At 34.3% G+C, this 22,052-nt stretch overlaps 1 protein-coding gene across 1 annotated transcript in view; it reads left to right on the top strand.

Moving 5' to 3' along the window:
- The window catches only part of ADAMTS19 (ADAM metallopeptidase with thrombospondin type 1 motif 19), a 228,226-nt gene that overhangs the window by 176,661 nt on the left and 29,513 nt on the right, over positions 1-22,052 (top strand). Inside the window, exons 19-20 of the mRNA XM_055301522.1 lie at positions 8,806-8,963; positions 12,915-13,068. Coding sequence (XP_055157497.1) covers positions 8,806-8,963; positions 12,915-13,068 — 312 coding nt within the window. The remainder of the gene's footprint in view (positions 1-8,805; positions 8,964-12,914; positions 13,069-22,052) is intronic.

The following is a 22,052-nucleotide window of genomic DNA, read 5'->3' as shown; positions in this document are numbered from 1 at the left end:
CTACTGTCTGCTTTTAAGTTTTCTTTTTTATTCCTTGTCTCTCATATCATACCTGTGATTTTAAAGTATGTATATAAAGTTCATATATGAACACATTTTCCTTGAGCTTGCCCTCAGACTCCCTCCTTTCTCCCTTTTCTTAATTAATAAGATCAACTCTATAGAGTTAATTCAGGGGAATACAAATCATGAAATGACAGTTTTCTTCTCCAGTCACTACCACTGGGGCTGCCAGATTCCATTTTCTTTCCCTGATGTGCATCTCTAAACATAAATCTCCAACTACTTTTTGTTATGAATAGAACATTCAAATTAAAATGGAATCACGTGTCTGGGTTAGCCTGGCCTCATTACTGTCAGTTTTCCTTGTACTTAGAATTGGACGTTACTAGGTCTTTTTTTTTTTAATTTTTAATTATAAGTTACTAGGTAATTTTTTAATTACAAGTTACTAGGTCTTTTACATCATAAGGAAAGAACTTGAGTGCTCTTAAACACTCTGAATACTACTCTAGAGATTAGGGTTGAAAATATAATATAATATGTTATCATGTTTATTCAAGAACCCACTAAGTTTTCTTCTTAACTGAAGAAATCACAGTTATCTTGATAAATTAGGCGAAGGGTGCAAGAATGAAGACAAAGTGACCAGTTGCATAATCCTATCAAAGAATGAGAATGCAAGAACCCAGTGGCTTCTAGGGAAATTGAAGAAGTTGAATTCATGAAGCTTATTGCAAATGGATATGTTGATAGACATTGAAGATTCAAGGATGTCTTCCAGACTTCTGGGTTAAACAGCTGGGCAAATAGTGATGGCATTTACTGAGATAGCACACATAAATGGGGGGGGGGGAGTTTGGGAGGGAAAATTTTAAGCCTAAAATCTTAGATTTGAAGCCTATTATAGAGAATTCATATCATAAACACATTTCCTAAAGGCTTCTTTGGGTATTGGAAGGAAGTTATTGAAAATCTTTACCTGAAATACCATTAGGAACATGGATCATTTCCTGACAAACTGATCATTATTTAACAAATTAACTTGCCTACCTAAAACTATCTATTATCTCCAAGGAGACAGTTAATTCTCTCCCATTGCAATTATTGTTTTTCATTACTGTTTGCATTGTATTCCCATGCATAATTATTATCTGCATTTTTAATATCATTGCTCAGTTATTTTGTTAATAATTAATGACAAGGTTTAAAATGGACAGTAGTTCAGATGGACCATATATATAATACATTCACAAAATCATTGTAGCTTATGACTTTTAAAAGTCTTTTTTTTCCTAACACTTTATTTATTCATGAGAGAGGCAGAGACAGAAGCAGGCTCCCTGCGGGGAACCCGATGTAGAATTCGATTCCAGGACCTGGGATCACAACCTGAGCCAAAGGCAGACATTCAACCACGGAGCCACAGGTGCCCCAATTTATAAAAGTCTAAAAAAGGTCATTGGGTCCACTTACCATCCCTGCAGTTTTGCGTGCAAACCACTATGGAAAAACTTTTAGCTAAAAACAATTTAAAATGTTGAGCAAATTACAAAAGGAGAGAAAAAAAGCACATTTTAAGGTTACCTCTAAGCTGGAAAGAAATTAAGGAACCCTCACATGCCAAAAACAAAGAACAGGAAGCCAGAGTATTAAGCTGACCACAACCTCAATTATGCTTAATGGTAGTGAGCAATTTAGATTTTGAGCACCATGGCATGCTGTAGACAGAAAACAAAGCCTGAGGTTTTATAAAGTAAAGGCTGGAACAGGAGACACCTACATAAAGCAGGGCCCCAAAGGACTACAAGCTCTGTGTTAAGGAGATACAGAAATGCATTTGCACCATAAAAGGAGAATGAAAGGATATGTGTCTGTCTTAACTTGGGTAGGAGGTGGAAGTAGGAAATGAACTTCCATGAAGATTCCTAACCCAAAGCAAATGCTCTATGGATTTGCAGCACCAGTTTAACCAACAATGAAGTCCAAAACTCCAAGACATTTATTTTAATTAAGTTACTAAGGTGGCTGGCATATGCAAATACAGATCCTTTTTGAAGTATTGTACCTTCAAACCAGGCGGCAAAGGAATAGACCAAATCGGATATATATTTGTATCACATACAGGATATACAAAAATATTATAGTTAATTGTTTTGAAGTATAAAAAAGGGATTTAAAAACAAGAATAAACAAAATTGACTAAAAACATATTTTTTAAAACTTAATAGAATATAAGATAGGAGAAAAATAACAGAAATATACAGCAAAAAAGGAAAAAAGAAAGTGCAAAATAAGATGGTATAGATAAAACATACCAGCAATCTTCAGCATTTAAAAACTGAAATCTCTAGTTAAAAAAAAAATTACTAGACTGGATTTTAAAATAATCCAGGTATATGGTATTCATGTAAGATTCACAAAACCTGAAAAATCAATGAACAGAAAACTATACTAGAAAAAGTGCAAACCGAAAAAATACTGATAGAGCCATAGTAATATAAGTTAGAATTCACTTTACAGGAAAATGCATTGTTTGAGATAAAAAGAAGTCACAGAATAATTATAAAAGAATTTAATTCATCATGAAGACATTATAATTTTAAAATTATATGAATCCGGGAATATAGCTTGAAAGCTTTTAAGCAAAAATTGACAAAAATTGACAAATTTATCGTCATAGTGAAATTAAACACAAATGTGGGTGTGAACTGACTTTCAACCAGTGTTGAAGTAATGCAGAAGAAAAAAGATATTCTTTAAAAAAAATAATGCTGGAATAATTGAATATTTATGTGAGGGGCAAAAACTGAACTTTAACTGCTACCTCTTATCATACACAAAAATTAACTCAAAATGGATTGGAGATCTACACACAGAAGCTAAAACTCTAAAACTTCTAGCAAAAAACACAAGAGAGAGTTGCCTGCGTGACCCAGTCAGTAGATAGAGGGCATGGAACTCTTGGTTTGGGCTCAGGTCATGATCTCGGGTTTTGGGATCCAGGCTCCGTAAGGAATCTGTCTGAGTTTCTCTTTCTCTCTTTCTCTCTGCCTCTCCCCACCACTGCTCACATGAGTTCTCGCTCTCTCTCCCTTTCTCTCTCAAATAAGTAAATAAAATCTTTAAAAAGAGAGAAAACTTACAAGACATTGGGGCTAGCAAAGATTTCTTTACAACAGATGTGCAAAAATACCAACCCCTTCACCCCAAAATGAATGTGTTTGATTTTATTGAAAGTGAAACTACTATTCATTAAATGGCACCATTAAGAAAACAGGCAGTCATAATGTCAGAAAAATATTTGCAAAAAACCTTACCTTTTTAAAAAATGTGTCTCTAAAATATATGAAAATGTATTTTTCCTGATAGATACAAATACATATTCTGAATCAAAGTGTTACTTAATAAAAGAAACAATAAAATACAGGTATTTTTATTTATCTCATCTAAAGAAAAAGTTATTGTTAGTACATTTAAAGAACTCTGAGCCCTTCCTCTTCTATTTCATAATATATTTTGTTAAAATTGATGGTATTTTTTCTTAAATGTTTGAATGTTGGTATTTTCTTTGTGGGAAGTTTTTAAATCCCAATTTAAGTTCTTTATATATGTGTGTGTGCATATGCATGTGTACGCACTCATGTATGTAAGTATATGCCCAGGTGGTTTCTTCTTTGGTCAAATTTGGTAATTGATGTCTTCAAAGAACTAACCCCATTTCCCTTACCTTATCAAATATTATACTACAATGTCTTTAACAGTATAGCAATATTCCTTCACTCATTTCCCATGTTGTTAATTTGTGTCTTTCTTTTTTATTTAGTCAAATGAGTCTTTTATCAGTTTTTGATCTTTTGAAATAACCAACTTTTGATGTCATTGATTGCCTTTGTTGTTATTCAACTTTCTATTTAATTGACTTCTGTGCTTTTTCTTCCTACTTACTTTAGATTTGAGTTACTCTCATATACCATTTTAAAGTGGAAACTCAGATAATTGATTTTAGTTCTCTCTTCTTTGCTAATATCACAATTTATCCTTCAAAAAGCTTCTTTAAAAAAAAGCTTCTTTAGCTGTATGTCACAATTTATAGATACTGTGATTTTAATTTAAAATATTTTCAGATTACCATTGTATTTTTTTACTTTGACCCATGGGTTATTTATAAATGTATTGTCTAATTTCCAATTTTCCAAATATTTATAGATTTTTTAACAGATATTTTGTTATTGATGTGTAGTTTCAATCTGTATAGTAAGAGGGTATGCTGAGACGATTTCTGTTGAGACGTGATTCATGGTCCATGGCCCGTGTTGGTTCATGCTCCATTTATACTTTAAAAAGCTATATTCTACAATTGCTGACTCTTCTCTAAATCACTTTGCTCCATTTGGTTTACATTTTCTGTATTCTTACTGATTTTTTTCTTGCTTTATAAATGAGGGAAAGAGGACTATTGAAATCTCCAACTGAAATTGTGGATTTTTCCATGTCTTCTTTCAATTAAATCAGTTTTGCTTCATGCATTTTGAAGCTCTGCTACACACTTAGGATTGTATGGTTTACTTAATAAGTTTTAAATGTCTTTCAGAATTTTACATTTAAAGTAATTAAAATTTAAATGACAGTTTTAAAAATGCTCTTTTTATCTCTAAAAATATTCGTTGCCCTGCAGTCCATCCTATCTGATACTAATACAGCCAATACATCCTTTTTATGGTTAGTGTCTCATGCTTAATTTTTCACATCCTTTTAGGCTTAATCTACTTATATTTAATTTTTAAAGTGCATTCTTCTAAATTGAATAGAGTGGGATCTTTTTTACCCCTCTGGCCTAATTGTCTCTGTCTTATAACCAATATCCTTAATGCATTTAAACATAATATAATTATGGATATATTATTTTCTGTTTTCCATTCCTTTTTATGCTTTTTTCCTTCAGTCTCTGTCTTCTTTAGGACTGAGGTGGTTTTTTGGGGGGTTTTTTTTGTTGTTGTTGTTGTTTAGCATTCCACTTAATCTCTTTTATTTGCATATTTGCTATATATAGATCTTGTTTTATATCTTTATGGTCACTTTAGGATTTACAGTATGTATTTTTAACTTATTACTGTCTTCTTTCAAATTTATAGGATACTACTTTATATGTAATATAAGTTACTTAAAAGTGTATTTCCCTTAATCTGCTTCCCCTCCTTTGTGCTATTATGCGTTTTATTTCTACATTTCATATAATCACTTTATTTTCATATACGCCTTAATCACCAGAATAGATTGTAATCATTTTCCTTTAAAGTCAGTCATCCTATTCAGTAGGATCTATCCACTCTGATTGCATAGAACTCATATGTCTTCCAACCCTCCATGAGCTCCAGGAATTGTATAGTTTCCAGGCCCTGTGGAGTTACTCTTTTTTCGGTCTTGAAAAATCTCACCACACTTATTTACATCTTGGTATTTAGCCACAGGCTCAAAGGAACCCCTTTACAGATTTTTAGAGCCTGTCTCTGTGCGGCTGTCTCTTCTCCAGTACTCCATAAAATAGATTCCAGATGCCTCAGCCAATTTGAACTCAGTTTTCTGTGTCGTCATCTTACTGAAGCTCCCATTATCTGTGCTCTGCTTGAGTTTCCCCTTCCTGTGTTTTGGTCTGGTAAATATCTTCAGGCAGGAAGTCAAGCAATTTTCGAGCTCACATTTGTCCTCCTCCTCTTAGGGACCTGTATTCTCTCTTGCCATTGTCCAGTGTCTGAAAACAGTTGCTTCATACACTGTTCAGTTTTCTCATTGTTCAAAGTGGGAGAGATAGTACAGTTCCACTTAGTAAGGTATGGCCAGAAATAGGTTTTCTAAAAACACATTTTTTAAGATAATGAATTAAAAACAAAAACATAGAACAAGGAAAATCACATACTTAGTGTATTGATTCTTCGTATGCTATTAAGCTTATAAATTATGTGTGTTTTCAGGTACATATGTATGTGCTATTTTGTGGGAGATAGTGAATTCCAGAAATATCAATTGAGTCTAAACATTAGACAATAGCCATCCCCAGAAGGTTTCTTAAAGGCATTTTTATTAGAGAGTTCCAGGAAATATGCCTTTATAATTGTGTCCTGAATATATGTTGAAATACAGACAAAATATGGAATTATACAGGCCGTGGCTACAAATCTAGGCCAAAAAGATTTCTTAAAATACTTAATAGGTTTTAGAGAAATACAAGGAAATATTTTACCTCTTAGGCAAAATCACTGGTTTAATCAGTTTAGCATTATCTGAAGTTATCTACAAATTATCCATTTGTAGATGATAATAGCTATTTGCAACGTGTTAGGTTTTCTGTCAACATATATCCCCTTCAAATTTAAAATTCAAGCTAAAATGAATACTTATATGTTTCTCATAAGTCTGAAAATATGTATGCTTAATATTTTATATAAGACATTATTCTTTATGTACAGTCCATGACAAAGATCTTATTTGGTAGAAATTAAGATGGATAAGGTAAAATTTCCCTCATTTTGTTGGTATGTCACTTATAATAATGGAATATTGGCACCAGAAAAATCCCTCAGTGAACCAGAAAAGCCTTAACAGATGATTAATATTTTATTTTATTAATTTAAATCTAAAAATGCAAATGACTAGTAAGCAAATGAAAAATATCTTTAACCTCAGTAGCAGTTAAACAAGAGATTCTTGTTTTAATCTCCATGGTTCATAATTTAACTCCTGGTATTTCTCCTCACACATGTTCTTTTGCTAGTCTTTCCCATTTCATTATTGTCATAACCCACCTGTTTTCTCATCCTAGAAGCCTTGCATCATACCTGACATGTCTTTCATCCTCAACAAGTCATCTCATTTTATCAATTTCAGTCCTAAGTGCCTCTTGATATTTTTCTCCAGTACCTAAATCCAAACTACCATTACTTTCAGTTGCATTACTATGATATCCTGTCTTTGCTATCCAAATTTTCCCGGCATGCAGTCCATTTCTATACGATATTGTTCAAAAACATTCATAGCTTTGTATCTTTTTTTAGGGGAAAAAAACCTGAAATATGAACAAGGCTGATAAGATCTGGTGATCCCTTATCTCTCCAGCCTTATCTCTTCATGATCCATTTTCAGTGCATCTGGCGTCCTGTACACTTGCTCCCTGATTCTCACCAAGCTGTGACCCTTAAAACCTTCTCATGTAGCGCCCTCAGTCTTGAATGTTCTCTCTCTGCTTCTCTTTTCCCCTGGCTTACAGCCTTAGGAAATGATATCCTTCAGGCAAGCTTCTCTTTATTCTTCCCGCATGAGTTCCAGCATATTCCACTTAGATTATAAATTCCATAGAGCCAGAGAACATATTTGTAATTGTTAATTTGGGGAGGTCCCATAACTTTAAGTATTTCCTACTTTATAGCTGATGGTTAATAAGTAATTATTCAGTCGTGATTAAATATTTTACATGAAAAAGTTGCTTCCAAGAAGGTATTCAAAAATGGTCCTCTCAGCGGCTATTATGGAAGCTTACATTGATGCAACCTTTGTGAAAGTCAGTTTGAAATTATTTTTCACAATCTTTAAATGTTCCATTTATTTGGCTTTGTAATTCCAAATCTGGGAATCTATCCAAGGGAAATAATCAGATACACATATAGTTGGTTTACAGTGTATTTATCTGAGCATTATTTACAATATAAAACCTGGGAAACCTTCAAATATTCAATAAATGGAGATTAGCTTAAATAATATTTAGGAAGATTTATTGGCTTAAGTTTTGAAAACATTTTCATAGAATTATAAAAGCCTTCAATTAATCTTCATGTAATGTCTCTTAGAATGAGAATTCAGTTATATGGAAGTGCCTGGAAGTTTAAATTAAACAAATAAGAATCATTTGAAACAAAATAAGAAGGAATCCTTACTTTAAAATGATAATTATGACATCTTACTTCCATGTCATGAATCTTATTTAAATAGTAGCAGAGATGAGATTAAAAAAAAAAAAGAGCAAAAAATCAATGTAGGTAAACAAAATTACTCTGTAAAATCCTATATTAATTATGGCTGTTTATAGGTGAGAATTAGCATTTATCTTCCATTCTTGTGTATAGCAAATCACAAAAATGATGGTATAGGATCCTTAGTTCTGTTTATAAAACCAACACATTGTGTTTGAATTGTTTTGTAATAGTATAACCTTGTCATCGTGATCTGTTCATTAACATGCTCTTTAATGACCTCTCTTGTATTACTTGTTTTGTGGCATGGGACACATAGAGCCTGTATAAGATGTAGTGTCAGCCCTAACGTTCTTCATAGAACTACTGCATAGATAACATAGACATAGTCTTTTTTTTTTTTTTAAGTTTTTATTTTTAGGTAATCTCTACACCCAAAGTGGAGCTCAAACTCACAGCCCTGAGCTCAAAAATCCAATGCTCTACGACTAAGCCAGCAAGGTTCCCTGGACCTGGACATACACAATCTTAAGATAACAATCTATTAAACAATAGATAATTATGGGCCAGTGTAAGGGTTACAGATAGCAAATGTCCAGAGGTGGTTGGAAGAGGCAAATGTGGCTGTGTGGTTGTAGATGGTGTCAGGAAAGAAGGAGAGCTTATGGTATTTGTTCTGTGGACTTTCTTAAAGAGAAGATGCCTCATGTTTTACACCAGAGAGTATTAACCCATTAGTTTAGAAATGAATGAAATACTTTTAACAAAATCATGTGAAGTGGATATTGATTAATGATGCTAACTTGTTCATTTGTCATAATATTTTTGAACCTCATTACAGCTCTACGAGACACTGGAAAACAGTCTATTAATAGTGACTGGAAGATTGAACACTCGGGAGCTTTCAGCTTAGCAGGCACTACGGTCCATTATGTAAGACGAGGCCTCTGGGAGAAGATCTCTGCCAAAGGTCCTACTACATCACCTCTACACCTCCTGGTATGAGTGAACAATTGATAACATTGCATAATCAACTTCCTATGTCATAGGCCCTTCCGACTGTACCTTCTCTAGTCTTTTTTTCCAAGTTTGAATTGTCAAATAGACATTCAAAATTATTGAAGAGAGAGGTTTTTAGGTTATCATTTTAATGTGTTTTAAATCATGACATTAGAAACCAGAGATTATTGTGAGAACAAGATGTTTTAGAGAATTCACAGACTCATAGGAGAAGTGAATTACCAGGCATAAAGGGGCCTGTTTTTTCTAAAAGAGCAGTTTTACTGGCAGTATCTTAGTGAATCATTAACAGTGGATGTCTGTAAAGACAGTTATAATATGGAAAATCAGAGCATTTCAAGCATCCATAGAATGGATATTTTCTGGATCTGCATAAAATGCCTTTGATAAAATGATCTCTTCCTTGGAAAAAGATTTGGTAAACATATCTAACAATGCTTCCAATTAACTTCTGTTTTCTTACTAGGAAAATTGATTCCTATCAAGAATGATGAAAATTAGAATCTTTGGGGTGATACCTTTCTTTATCACGGAGTAAAAGACTAGAAATGAGGCAGGACAGAGTATGGAGTGAAGGAAGCAGAACAGTGGGGCTCTGCATCCAAGCTGGTGGCTGATTCACATGCCCCTTTTGACCTTGATCTTTGCAGTCAGTGGTAATGGCTCAGAAGCCAGATGACTGACTGCACAGCTGGCATGTTCTCCATCCTAGTGGCAGAGTCTGAAATTCAGACACTTCAACACCTCCTTAAGTCCACACATAAAAACAACTCTAAAACACGATCAACTGACTGTTTATTTGGAGTGTGGTGTGCCACATTATTTAATATCGCCACACAATTCAAGCTGAATTTGTCTTCAATTGGAGACATCTGTGTTGCTGGTCTAGGAGCCAGAGGTTCAAATCACGTATCAGTCTGTTTGCTTTTCCTGCTTTAATGTGCCTGCAGATCACCTAGGGTTCTTGTTAAAATGCACATTCTGATTCATTTGGTCTGAGAGGGACCTGAGATCTGCATTTCTAACCAGTTCGCAGATTATGTCTCTACTACTGGTCCAGTGACCAAATTTCAGATAATAATGTTTTATAGAACTGCAGTTGAGAGCCTTACCAACAGGAATGAAGGGAACAAAAGTGAGATGCATGGGAACCTTCTGCCCCAAATCATAATAATAATGATAATATATACCATTCACTGAACACTGAGCCAGATACTGTTCACAAGTACTTTGCATTTTTACAGCATTTATTCCTCAGAGAAACCCTGTGTGATATGTATTTATTATTACCCCAATTTACAGATTAGAAAAAAACTAAGTCTGAAAAAGTTAAGTAATGTTCACAGTGTCTCACAATAAGTTATTTAGCTGTGCATAAATCAGGTGTTAAAGTCTTTTATGCTGCCTCTCCTGAATGAAAGCTCAAATCTTAGTTCTTTACACCAGACAACATGGAATCCTAAGTATACATAGACTTTCAATAATTATTTTATCTCCTCACAGTTCCTTTGTATACTGTTATTTAATTTGAACTGGAAACTCCATTCTGTGCCCTGTGCCATCTGGATAGAGAAAAAAAATGATGAAACAAACATTGTATGACCAATATCTGGCTCTTTCCATGATTGGGTCACTTACAATAACAGCATTATCAACAAGAAACATATTTTTAATGATGAAGTGGCAGAGAATGCCAACAGGTGACCTGCCTTATATAAATGTGACCTCCATTTTTTTTATGGAACAAGACCAGAGCTCTTTATTGAGCCTCTAATTCAAAATCTTAAAACATTATGTGAGACCTCAGTGTTGGGCAGGGGAGTCTCCTTGCTGCAGAATCCTTAATCTGACTGGTAATTACCAAGGTTTTTCCTGGAAGCATGAAACATAATTAAAGTCAGTGAACTATGTCTAAAAGAAGGCATTGATGTGACCTGGATTTATTCAGTAATCCAAGGGAAACTGCACTTCTAAGATATTTTTCTTTAATGACTATTACAGATTGAAAGCCGGTACTGAATTTTGAAAGGCAGTGCTTCAGGATGTGCCCCTCAACTATAACACAGTCACACTTTCCTTCTTGCAAAGATACACTGCCAAATCTGAATGGTTTAAGAAAGAGCTAATGATTTTGTAGCCAATGTCTTTATTTTACATGGCATTCGACATTCAAGGACAATCTAAAGTTCTATCAATGAAAAGGTAGTTTTTGGAGGAAAAATACACATGTTTTCATTAAATTAAAGAAGTTGGCAAATAGCTATAATTTATGTCCCTTTTATCAATGTAAAAACTATGTAATAGTCTGGTTATGTCTATAAACAAGATAAGTCAATCTCTGTCTCTTTTTTTCACTCATTTAGCTGAAAGTCATTTCTAACTGGCAACATCAAATGAGATATTTTAGGCCAAAATAAGCACTGTGACGTACTTAGAATTAGTACCCCAGGATGTTATGTATATGTGAATTTAAAAAATATTGTTTTTATTGTTGATATAGCTGATTTGTAATTCCATTATTTAGTTCCCAAATCTACATATTAAAATATATCTTAGCATTTCTGATGATATATTGAGCAGAGTATTGAGAGAAAGAAGCAAAGAAAATTAACCCTGTGCTCATATCAGTTTTTTCACATTGAGTGTTAACTCTGAATTACCTGTCATTACAACTACCTTGATAGACGTTTAATATCAAAGCTCTTTAAGAATTTAACATAATTTAAATTTTAGATATGTCTTTATGCATAGTATTGTATTATATAGATTGATTTCATAAATCCTGATTCATATAAGTTATATAGTCCATAGGGTTGTTTGATATGTTTTGTGCAAATGTATTTATTCTAAAGAAACACATATTCTCAGGCATTTTTTCATTTAAAATGAGTATACTTCTGGGACACCTGGGTGGCTCAGCAATTGAGCATCTGCCTTTGGCTTGGGTCGTGATCCTGGTCCTGGGATGGAGTCCCACATTGGGTTCCCCGCAGGGAGGCTGCTTCTCCCTCTGCCTATGTTTCTGCCTCTCTTTCTGTGTCTTTCATGAATAAACAAAAGTTTTAAAAATTAAAATAAAATAAGTATACTTCAGGCATTTTTCCTTTAACTTAAAATAGGTCTTATTGCCTATGATGATGCCCTTCTAAGCTTGGCACTGGGTACCCAGGGAGAGCAAAACAGACATGGTCCCTACTATAGGTTACTCCAGTGTGGCCCAGAGTTCATTCATTCTCATCTGTTTTTCATGGTTTATTGCACTGTTTACATATGTGTACATAACTGTACCATTATTAAGTTAATATTTTTTAAAGTTCATTTTAACATAAATTTCTTTTCAAATGAAATCATCTTTACTACACGTGGGAAATTAATAATCTTGCCAAAACTAAGAGTTAATTGTAAGTAACATGGAAAAAATATTATCGTCCTCTGGTCAGTTAAATATTCTCTACCCTTATGGAGTGAAGTGATTTGCACAGTCTTCTATCCTCTTCCTCCACTGACACAGAGACTTACTGTCCATCATTATCAGTAGAAAGATTCCATTTGATATTAGATTGTGGGTTATATCTTGAAGTTAAATAGGACAGATAATCCTATCCCCTTTACGAAGGTCATCTACATGGATCATGCTTTGGGAAATTGCATAGTCATTCATCGACTTGAAAAACAAATGACTTGGTATTGTGACCTCATTCAAGTAAGCTGCTTGTCATATCTTTGGCTCAGAGGTAAGTGTGTAACTCCAGTCTTCTCAGAAGTATGTCACTTTGAAGATGTAAGTGATAATGTCCCAATTCTATATATAAAAGGAGTATGCACATCTTTCACTAAGCGTTTTAAGGTATCCGTATCCTCAGTATTATACTTCACATTGTCTGTGCTCTACTTTAACCTACCTGCCTTGATCACTTTCATATATTACAGGTGCTCTTATTTCAAGATCAGAATTATGGTCTTCACTATGAATACACTATCCCATCAGACCCTCTTCCAGAGAATCAGAGCTCCAAAGCACCTGAACCCCTTTTCATGTGGACGCACACAGGCTGGGAAGATTGTGATGTCACATGTGGAGGAGGTGAGGGATTTTCCTGCATTTATCTCATCAAAATAGCAGTTGTTTTCTGATTAGTCATTGAAAGTTAAGGCAGATTTGCAACCCCTCATCTGAAATTCCAAATTACATAAAGGATTGGAAACTCAAAGTTTTTTGTGCCATATTTAGTGCCTAAATGCCTGAACTCATGTGTGGCAAAATCTGATGTGAATTGAAGAAGGGTCATTTACAGTTAGTTGTTGCATTGCTTTGCATAAATATTAATGTATTCACTTACAGGGGCTACCCTAGAAACCATGCAAGTTGTTCTATCATATATATGTGCTTTTATATTTACTTTCTGTGTTTACTTTTTGATTTTTATATAATCGTGAAAGTGTTAATCCCAGAGTACATCTACCCACAAGAACTGTAGACATGCAATAAATAGAAAGGTTCAATGAAAGAGCAGCATCAAACTTGCTTCTGTGCCATCTGCATACTTAGTTTGAATAGACAAAGCACCTGAAGAAAATAATTTAATACCCCCTCTTCCTTTATTTTGATTGTTCAAAAGTGTATGTCGCTATTTTCTATATAGATGTATCCTGAAATTTCACTCAAAGGTTTTATTTTTTCGTGTTAGAAGTTAACAGGCCAAAAAAAAAAAAAAAAGTGAAATTGCCTCAGCATAAAATGTGAGATTAGCAAATCCTTAATCCTACTAATGAGATCCTTGAGTCCCAGAGATTAAACAGATTGTCAGTTACTCTCAGAACCAGTTAGGCCAAGGCGGACTCTCAGGGCATGAGACTTCCATTTGTATCAATATATCAGCAGTATAGCATTTCAGTTGTGTCTTAAACAACTGAAGTTTGCACTTCAACAAATTTTCTACTGTTCTTTAATAATACCTTCTTCCTAAGGCTAAAAGGAAACATTATATTCAATCATACAAAAATAGTATATATATATTTAATAAATATATATGAGACATATATGTACAATATAAACTAGTTTGTGCAAGAGAAGTGGATTATCAGTTTTGTTCTCTAGGCAAAGAAACTATTGATACACATAGTCTCAATGTGCTGCAGCAAGCATAGGCAAAGGTACACAACTAGACTAGCATGAGAGTTTTGGGGGGAAAAGAAACAGATAATCTGCAATATAAATAAATCACATAGTATCAAATTGTTATGGCTACTCTGGATAAAAATAGGGGTTGAGAGTTGAGAAGGGGTGGAGAATATAGCCATCTGAAAGGTCTCAATGAGGATATCATACTGATTTAAAAATATGCAGCGAGTATGGATGGGCACCACCTATGAGGGTTATCTAGTGGGAATGAGTTCCAGGCAAAGGCTCTGAGGCAGGAGTAGAACTGGCATGCTCAAGGAGTAGTAAAAATGCTAGTATGGCATTCCTTTATTGATTGATGTGAGACGCCATTGGAGGATTTTAATAAAGAAGTGACTTATTCTGGTTTTATGTTTTTAAAAGTCATTTCTGTTTCTGAGTTGAAAGTAGAATAAAAGAAAAGAGTAGAAGGAAAGAGACAAGTTAGGAAGTTACTACAGTAATCGAAGGAAGAGATAGTAGTTTGACCACAATGGTAGTAGAAGAGGTAGGGGGACATGGTCAGGTTGTGTGTATTTTTGAAAGTTAGAATGAATAGAATATGTTGGAAGACTAGATGTGGAGTGTGAGAGAATGAAAGATCTCAGGGATTGACTATGGTGGTTTTGGCCAAGCAACTGGCAAGATGAAGTCACCATCAATTTACCTAGGAAAGCCTGTGCAACAGCAGGATTAGCAGAGTGTGATTTCCAACAGAAGTTTGAAATCCCTACTGGACATCTAAGTGTGATCAAGTATGATCTATAAGTCAGGTATTTGGGAAAGAAGATCAGAGTAGAGATAGAAAATATATGGATAATATTTTCAAACTCTGAGACTAAATCAAGTCACATTAGGAGTGAAAAGAGAGAGAGAAGCTACTAAAGAATTGAGTTTTGGGACACTGCACCATTTGGAGTTCAGAAAGAGAAGATACCAACAAAGCAGATTAAAATGACTGGCCACCACCACAGGAGAAGAAGCAATCAGAAGAGAATGCCTTCCTGTAAAGCAAGTGAGGAAGTATTTTAAGAAGGAGGGAATGATCAACTCTATCAAAAGCTAAAAGTCAAAAATAATGTGGACTGAAAATTGACTATTATTTAAATATATTTATTATATTTTAAAATATATATATCTATTATATCTGAAAATATTTATTATATTTTATTATAGTTGAAACAGGTCAATGATGACCATGTCAAAAATAATTTTAATGAAGTCTTTAGCTCAGAAGACTAAATGGAGTCCGTTCAAAAGAAAATTGAGAGAAGGAGATTATACAGGACACACTTAGCTCCTGAAAATATAGAGTAATTACAGCAGAAGGATGTCAAGTTACTCTAGCAGTTTAAAAAAAGTATAATCAGCCATCCTTACCTCTATGACATTTTCAAAGGCCATGTTTCTCTTCAGCCCCCATTATTGCCAAGTGATGTGCGATCCTCTGCCCTCCTGTCCTCTCCTGCTAATGCTCCCATACACACTCAAATTCTATTTGTCTGTTCCACCCAATCTTTAGTGATGCCAGGGCCCATTTCACTTAGGGGGTTCTACTTCACATCCTCTATCCAAATAAAAAACAGGAACACAAATAGAAACAAACACATTGGAAGTGAAAATCTATATGGTTAAAATTATCTTTTTAATATAACTCAGACAAGGAAGACTAGCCCCCATCCAATGGTGAGCTGTGAATGCATAAAGATAAAGTGACTTCCCAAAGGCCATATGCCCAGTGGGGGTAGAGGTCAGATTAGAATCCAGGACTCCTAAATTCAAATCTTCTGTCCTTCTCACATCATTCTTCCTTCAGGAGCAGCTCAGAAGTTTTGATGTCATTTCTTTTCACAAAATAGAGCATGTCCCTTAGAGAACATATAAGGTTCTTTTGGATTCAGAGAGATGTTTTATTTAATCTGTTCAATAGAATTTAGATATGTCCCTAATTTTGTTATTTTGTAACAAATGGGTTATTTTGTAAAATAGTCCTAATTAGACACAACCTTGATTTGATTTGCCCTTGAATAGACCTTCTCTCTCAAATCTGTTCCATTGCGTTTAGTCAACAGTTTTCAATTATCTCTATATTAATAGGGTACATGTTCCTTTCAGTGCCAAAATATTTATGGGCTTTTGGATATTATTTTCCTTTGCAGTTCATAAATAAAGTGGATGGACAGGATTTCAAGAATCACATCATTTCTAACTTCGTATTGTCCATTTTATAGCCAGATAAGCTTTGTAATCTTTCAGCATATTCATGAATTAAAGGACAGTTAGTTCAAAGCACAGAACATTGGAAACAGATTCACGCAAAATTTATCTTAAACAGCAAAGAGGAATAATATTATTTTACTTCACAGGACTATATTAAGCAAGAGCAAATAAAATATCACAGAGCAATATAAAATTTCAATGTTTGACATGTCATTTTTTTTAGATTCTGTTGTAAGGCATTAGATTGCCAGCAATAAATGGGAAAAAGAAATGTTTTAAAAGATACCTACTATCATGTAGCTAAATTTTTATTGTAATGATCTTTTACATCAGAATCTCAAACTGTTTTAGAACAAAACCCCAAATTAAAGTTAATTCACTATGCATTTTATGTTTATTAATACCAGTTATTATAATATATAAAAGACATATATTTACAACTATCCTATCTAATATTTTATCCTGAAAGGAGGAATAGTTGTAAATATCAATTGGATGTTGATGATCTCAAGAAAATTTTTCCAACAGCATAACATATATACACTTTTTGGCACCATCTTTTCAAATTCTGATGATAGTTCTAGAAATATTTGAAAGGATATATATAATTTTGTATTTTAGCATTGGAATTAGTCCTTTCACTTTCAAACAGCTTAATATGTATTTGGGAAATAATTGTTTACTTTGCATTGGTGTTCTAAAACATCTAAAAGGTCTTTGAAGGGATGCTGTAAATTTATTTTGGCACCTGAGAATTATGGTTCACTGGATACAGTTCTTTTTGACATAAAAGTCCTGTTTTAAGTGATCTTAGTCTTCAGAGGCATCAGACATGTATCATTGCATAGTATCTGAGAGACGTGTGTGGAAGTAGCGTTCCATGTACTGCATACAATAACTGTATTACTCTAGAATTTATTTTGAGCTAGTGGATGAATCAGTGATATAAAACCTAGAATAAGAACCCCAAAATTCAGTAATTTCTTTTGAAATAAATAAATAAACATGCTTTTAAGAAATCTAAATAGACACAATTTGAAGGGAAAAAAATAGGCCAACATTCCACATTCTTCACATTAGTCCAAACCCAACCGAAGATTCTCATTCTATTGGCCTTATATTGTGATATCCTTTAGATATGGCTTTCCTTGTGCATGAACAGCTTCTAAGGAATATCCAAGCCTTTGGTTTTAAATTGAGGAAACATCTCCAAATAGAATACTCCTTTGTTTTTGCCAGTGCAGTTTGTTTCCATTTTTCCATTTTAAAGGCACATTGCAATCACCATAGTAAATGTTATTACCTGAAGAAAATGCACCAAACTATATTTCTTCTCTGCATTATTTCATTTCAATAGCATTTAATACAGTTTTAAATTCTAGTTTCTTTAATAACATTTTTATATTAATGTGAACTCTTTATGAATTTGAATTTTAATACCTATGTAATTCATTAACTGAAATTGCCATAGATGACTATCTTCCATAATTAGTCATTTGGTTTGCAAATGACTTTTCATCATTTTAGGAAATAGTCTTGAGATGAACCTCTTAGTACAGAAAGCACTTTGGCCTTGACTTATGTGCTTGTATTTCACTCATTGATCCTGTGACCAACATGGAACATGCATACACTAGTGCTGAGTGGTCCAATAATGAGTGCTTTCTGCTTTTAGAGGATTCACTGTTTGTTTAGTGGGGGTTAGCTAATAATAAAATTGCTGTACCAAGTGATATGGGAAGATGTAGGAAGTTTTCCAGGGATATGCATAGGTGCAAAGGCACTGAGGTTTGTGAGAATGTTTATTTCTAGGATGAAAAATATGAGGATCAAGGAGTGGGAGATAATTTGACCATTTTCTACTTTTTATAGAAAGAAGCTAGTACATGAAGATCCCTGAATATTATGCTAGCAATCAAGTTAAATTTGTCTTGAAAGTTATGAGATCTCATTAAACTATTTATCTGCATGGAAATAAGATCAGGTTAGATTACCTATTGTGTGTTGTAAACAATACAAAATAAAAATATTTTCATTAAAAAGATGAAATGCTCATTTTAATATTAAGTCCAAGCCCTGAGGGAAATTTTTTTAGAAATGTCCAGAAATGGCTAAGAATTAAAAGGCATACACAGTTTTGGAAGTTGTTCAAGTTAAAAAATGTATGCCTAAAAAAAAAAAAAAAAAAAAAAAACCTGCATTTTACATATTTCTAAGAAGTGCTCAGAGAAAACCCCCTTCCTCATTAAAATACATTTACTTTTGATTCACTTACTTGCTGGCCATTGTTAGTTCAATAGAGAATAAATAAATAATTTGAGAGAAAATTATAAAGACGAATGAATATATGTAGTCTCTGATTTATAGAGGTTCACAATCTTATTTAAAAGTTTGGAGCACCCAGTAATACAGAGAGGATTTCAGTTATGTGTATTGAAACACCGAACACACTCCCAAGAACGTGTTTCCACATTTAGGATGCCAGTTCTAGAAATGTGATCTATGTGGATAGAATATACTTTTATTAAAAATATCCATTTCATGGGGTTAAATACAGAGCATAGAAAAAACAGCTGCTTATATCTGAGACTGGAACAGAAGGCATCCAATCTAATATCTAGTCTTCGTTAAGTATCTTCAAGAGAACAAAGAGTTGGTAAATAAAATTACTCTTTGTTTTCAGGTTTTGCCCAAGTTCGGTAATGAGGCCAATTGCATAATGGTTATATTCTTTTATTCCTAATTGTATTCAGAACATCAAAACTGATTTCCCCAGTAATGATTTAATGGGAATGACCCAGAGGTGAAGTTAATTGCTATAAAGCAAGTATACACTGTCAACAGCTTGCAGCTACTCATGATTCAGGCAGAAAGCCAGTGACTTCATCACTTTCTGCTTGTCCCTAGGTTCCACAGTACTGGATGCATTGTAAATACTGCTATTAGATGCTAGAATGGAAATTTCCTGTGTTGGCTGGAACATAAAAATATATAAAAGAAAAAACTCAAACAATAACATTTCCATATGGCTTTAAGATCTAGTTGTATTTTCATAGGCATGGTGTGCCTGTAGCGGAGCAATGGATTTCTCCCGCCCCGCCCCCATTCTGTTGTTTTTGTTCAATGAAATTTTTAAAAATGGGGCCAAGCTTATCCTATCTGCCAAAACAGGTATGATGTGAGCTTCCTTGCCACACTGTGGATGGAAATGTCCCAATTCACAATCACGTGCCTCTCTGCTTTCTTAGAACACTCAGGTGATCCCTGAAATGATACAAGTACCTAGGTCTCTTTTGATATATCAACATTTACACTTAAAAGATTTTTTTTTTTGGGGGGGGGGGGACACCTGGGTGCTTCGGTGGTTGAATGTTTGCCTTTGTTGTGATCCCGGGCCCCTGGGATTGAGAACCACATCAGGCTCCCTATGGGGAGCCTGCTTCTCCTCTGCCTACATCTCTGCCTCTGTGTGTCTCTCATGAATAAATAAATAAAATCTTAAAAAAGATTTTCAAGAGTTTTTCAAGAGCTTAATATTTTAGCTCTATGGTAGTATAACTAACATTATGGATTTTCTGAAGAAATGAATAAATGCAGGATAATTAGCCCTGAGTTATTTACCTCATAACTACATATATGTTCAGGAAAAGTTTTCTGGATAATGTCTGCTAGTCATTTTTTTGTGTTGTAGTTGGCAGAAAGTCACCATTTAAATTAGTTTAGGCAATTACATCTATTCTGCAAAAAAAAAAAAAAAAGTGTCTTATGAATTCAAAGGCTTTAAATTAGATTTTAAACCTAACATTTATATTTAATGAAAGTAACATGTATGTTAATCCTGCTTTAAAGTTGGCATCCTCATAATGTAGAAGTTGTACTCAAATATTATATAGAATTTGCACAATGTCTATTTAGTATGTGCATCAGGTTCTAAAGAAGCACCTGGAATATAGGAAACCAGGAGGAAGTCAATCAAAACTCTTGTCCCAATTTCTTTACACTTAAGCAACTCCTACCTTGTGAGGCCAGTTGCCTCTGTGAAAGAATAAACATAAGCCATTTCTGCTTTTTTTGCAGTTTATTTGAAAATTGAGGTTGGTAAGTATTGAACCCTTCTTATGATTTGATCTAATGCCACACAGCCTCTCCCTTCTTGACCTACCAGGGGATAGCCTGGGAAGCCCCTGAGCATTTACCCCAGGCATGGAATGTTACCTGTTCTCTACCAGTTCCCATCAGCTTGCCTGACTGTGTCAGGTGCACAGGACAGGCTTAAAGGACTTCCAGCAGAGATGTTCATTCACGTAGGTAACTGGCCATAAAGTCCTTGTCTTGGGGACTGCAGTTCAGCCCACATTCTTTTTTTTTTTTTTTAAGATTTTGTTTATTTATTTATGAGAGAGAGAGAGAGAGAGAGAGAGAGGCAGAGACACAGGCAGAAGGAGAAGCAGGCTCCATGCAGGGAGCCTGATGTGGGACTCAATCCCGGGTCTCCAGGATCAGGTCCTGGGCCAAAGGTGGGGCTAAACTGCTGAACCACCCAGGCTGCCCCCAACCCACATTCTATTTATCAAGCTGGGAAAAGGCCTTTTACCTGTTTGGCCCTCTGTTGTCTGTTTTGAGCTCCCATAGAACAAGTTGAATTGTACCAGACCTGGAATTCTTCAGATAGGAAACAATTGGCTAACATTGTACTGCCTATACCAGGAAATAAAACTGAAGATAAAACTAAATGATTTCAATAACATAATATGCAATAAAAACAGATATAATTGTTAGTTAATTCAGTGTTGTTGAGAGGGAAAGGAAGGAAAGATGCCTGTTCTGCCTTTCTGCTGGGCCACCCTGCTGTCTCTCCCCATCCCCCATTCAGGTCAAAACAAAAGATCCTCAAAAATTATTGAAAGTAGCTCTCTCTGCATTCCTTCTTTCCTTTTTTCTTGATGCCAGCCTTCCCCCCTCTGTTAATTAAATGACAGAGTGACCTCTCTACCACCAGGCCAGGCTGTCATATTTGGCATGATCATCAAGAATGCTATGAGCTTCCTAATTATCACTGCATGACTGTCATCAGACCCTAACTAATGGCCTTGTATAGGGGCCCCGAAGACTTATGATTATTTTCTTAATCCTTTATGACCCATCTGGTTTAAAATTATTGGTTGATTTAATTACTTTATAATGTCACACAATACGTTAAATTAGATTATGAAATCTGATAAAGAAATTTAGACTTTTGTAGAGAAATGGAATTAGCATGTGTTTATTAGGCTCTTTAGGTGCAAGATGAGATAAAGAAAATGTTGTCAAGTAAGTGTACTTATAGGGCCCAGATAAAAATAAGTACACCATACAAGTGGTCATTTTTACCTCCAGTATCAGACTTTATCATATCAGAGAAAGTAGAAAAGCCATTTTTCTGGAATCTGGTAAAATATTAGGAGTCCCATGTTCTTTTCTTAGAGAACATCATAATAAACAGGGAATGAGGATTTCTAGAATTCCTCATTGCTCTAGAATACCTTCATCAGAGATATTAAGAATAAAAGTCTGGGTCATACTGAAAACAAGTTTGTTTTCACTACATAGCACTGGTATATGATAAAATGTGTGATAAATGCATGCGATGATAAAATATGCGCACGTGTTTATGTGCTTTCATGAAGTCATACAAGTTTTTTTGCAAA

Source organism: Nyctereutes procyonoides, unplaced genomic scaffold (genome assembly GCF_905146905.1).
Source record: "Nyctereutes procyonoides isolate TBG_1078 unplaced genomic scaffold, NYPRO_anot_genome, whole genome shotgun sequence".
Lineage (NCBI taxonomy): Eukaryota > Metazoa > Chordata > Mammalia > Carnivora > Canidae > Nyctereutes > Nyctereutes procyonoides.
The sequence above is the reverse complement of the archived record's forward strand: the minus strand, read 5'-3'. Positions and strand labels throughout refer to the sequence as shown.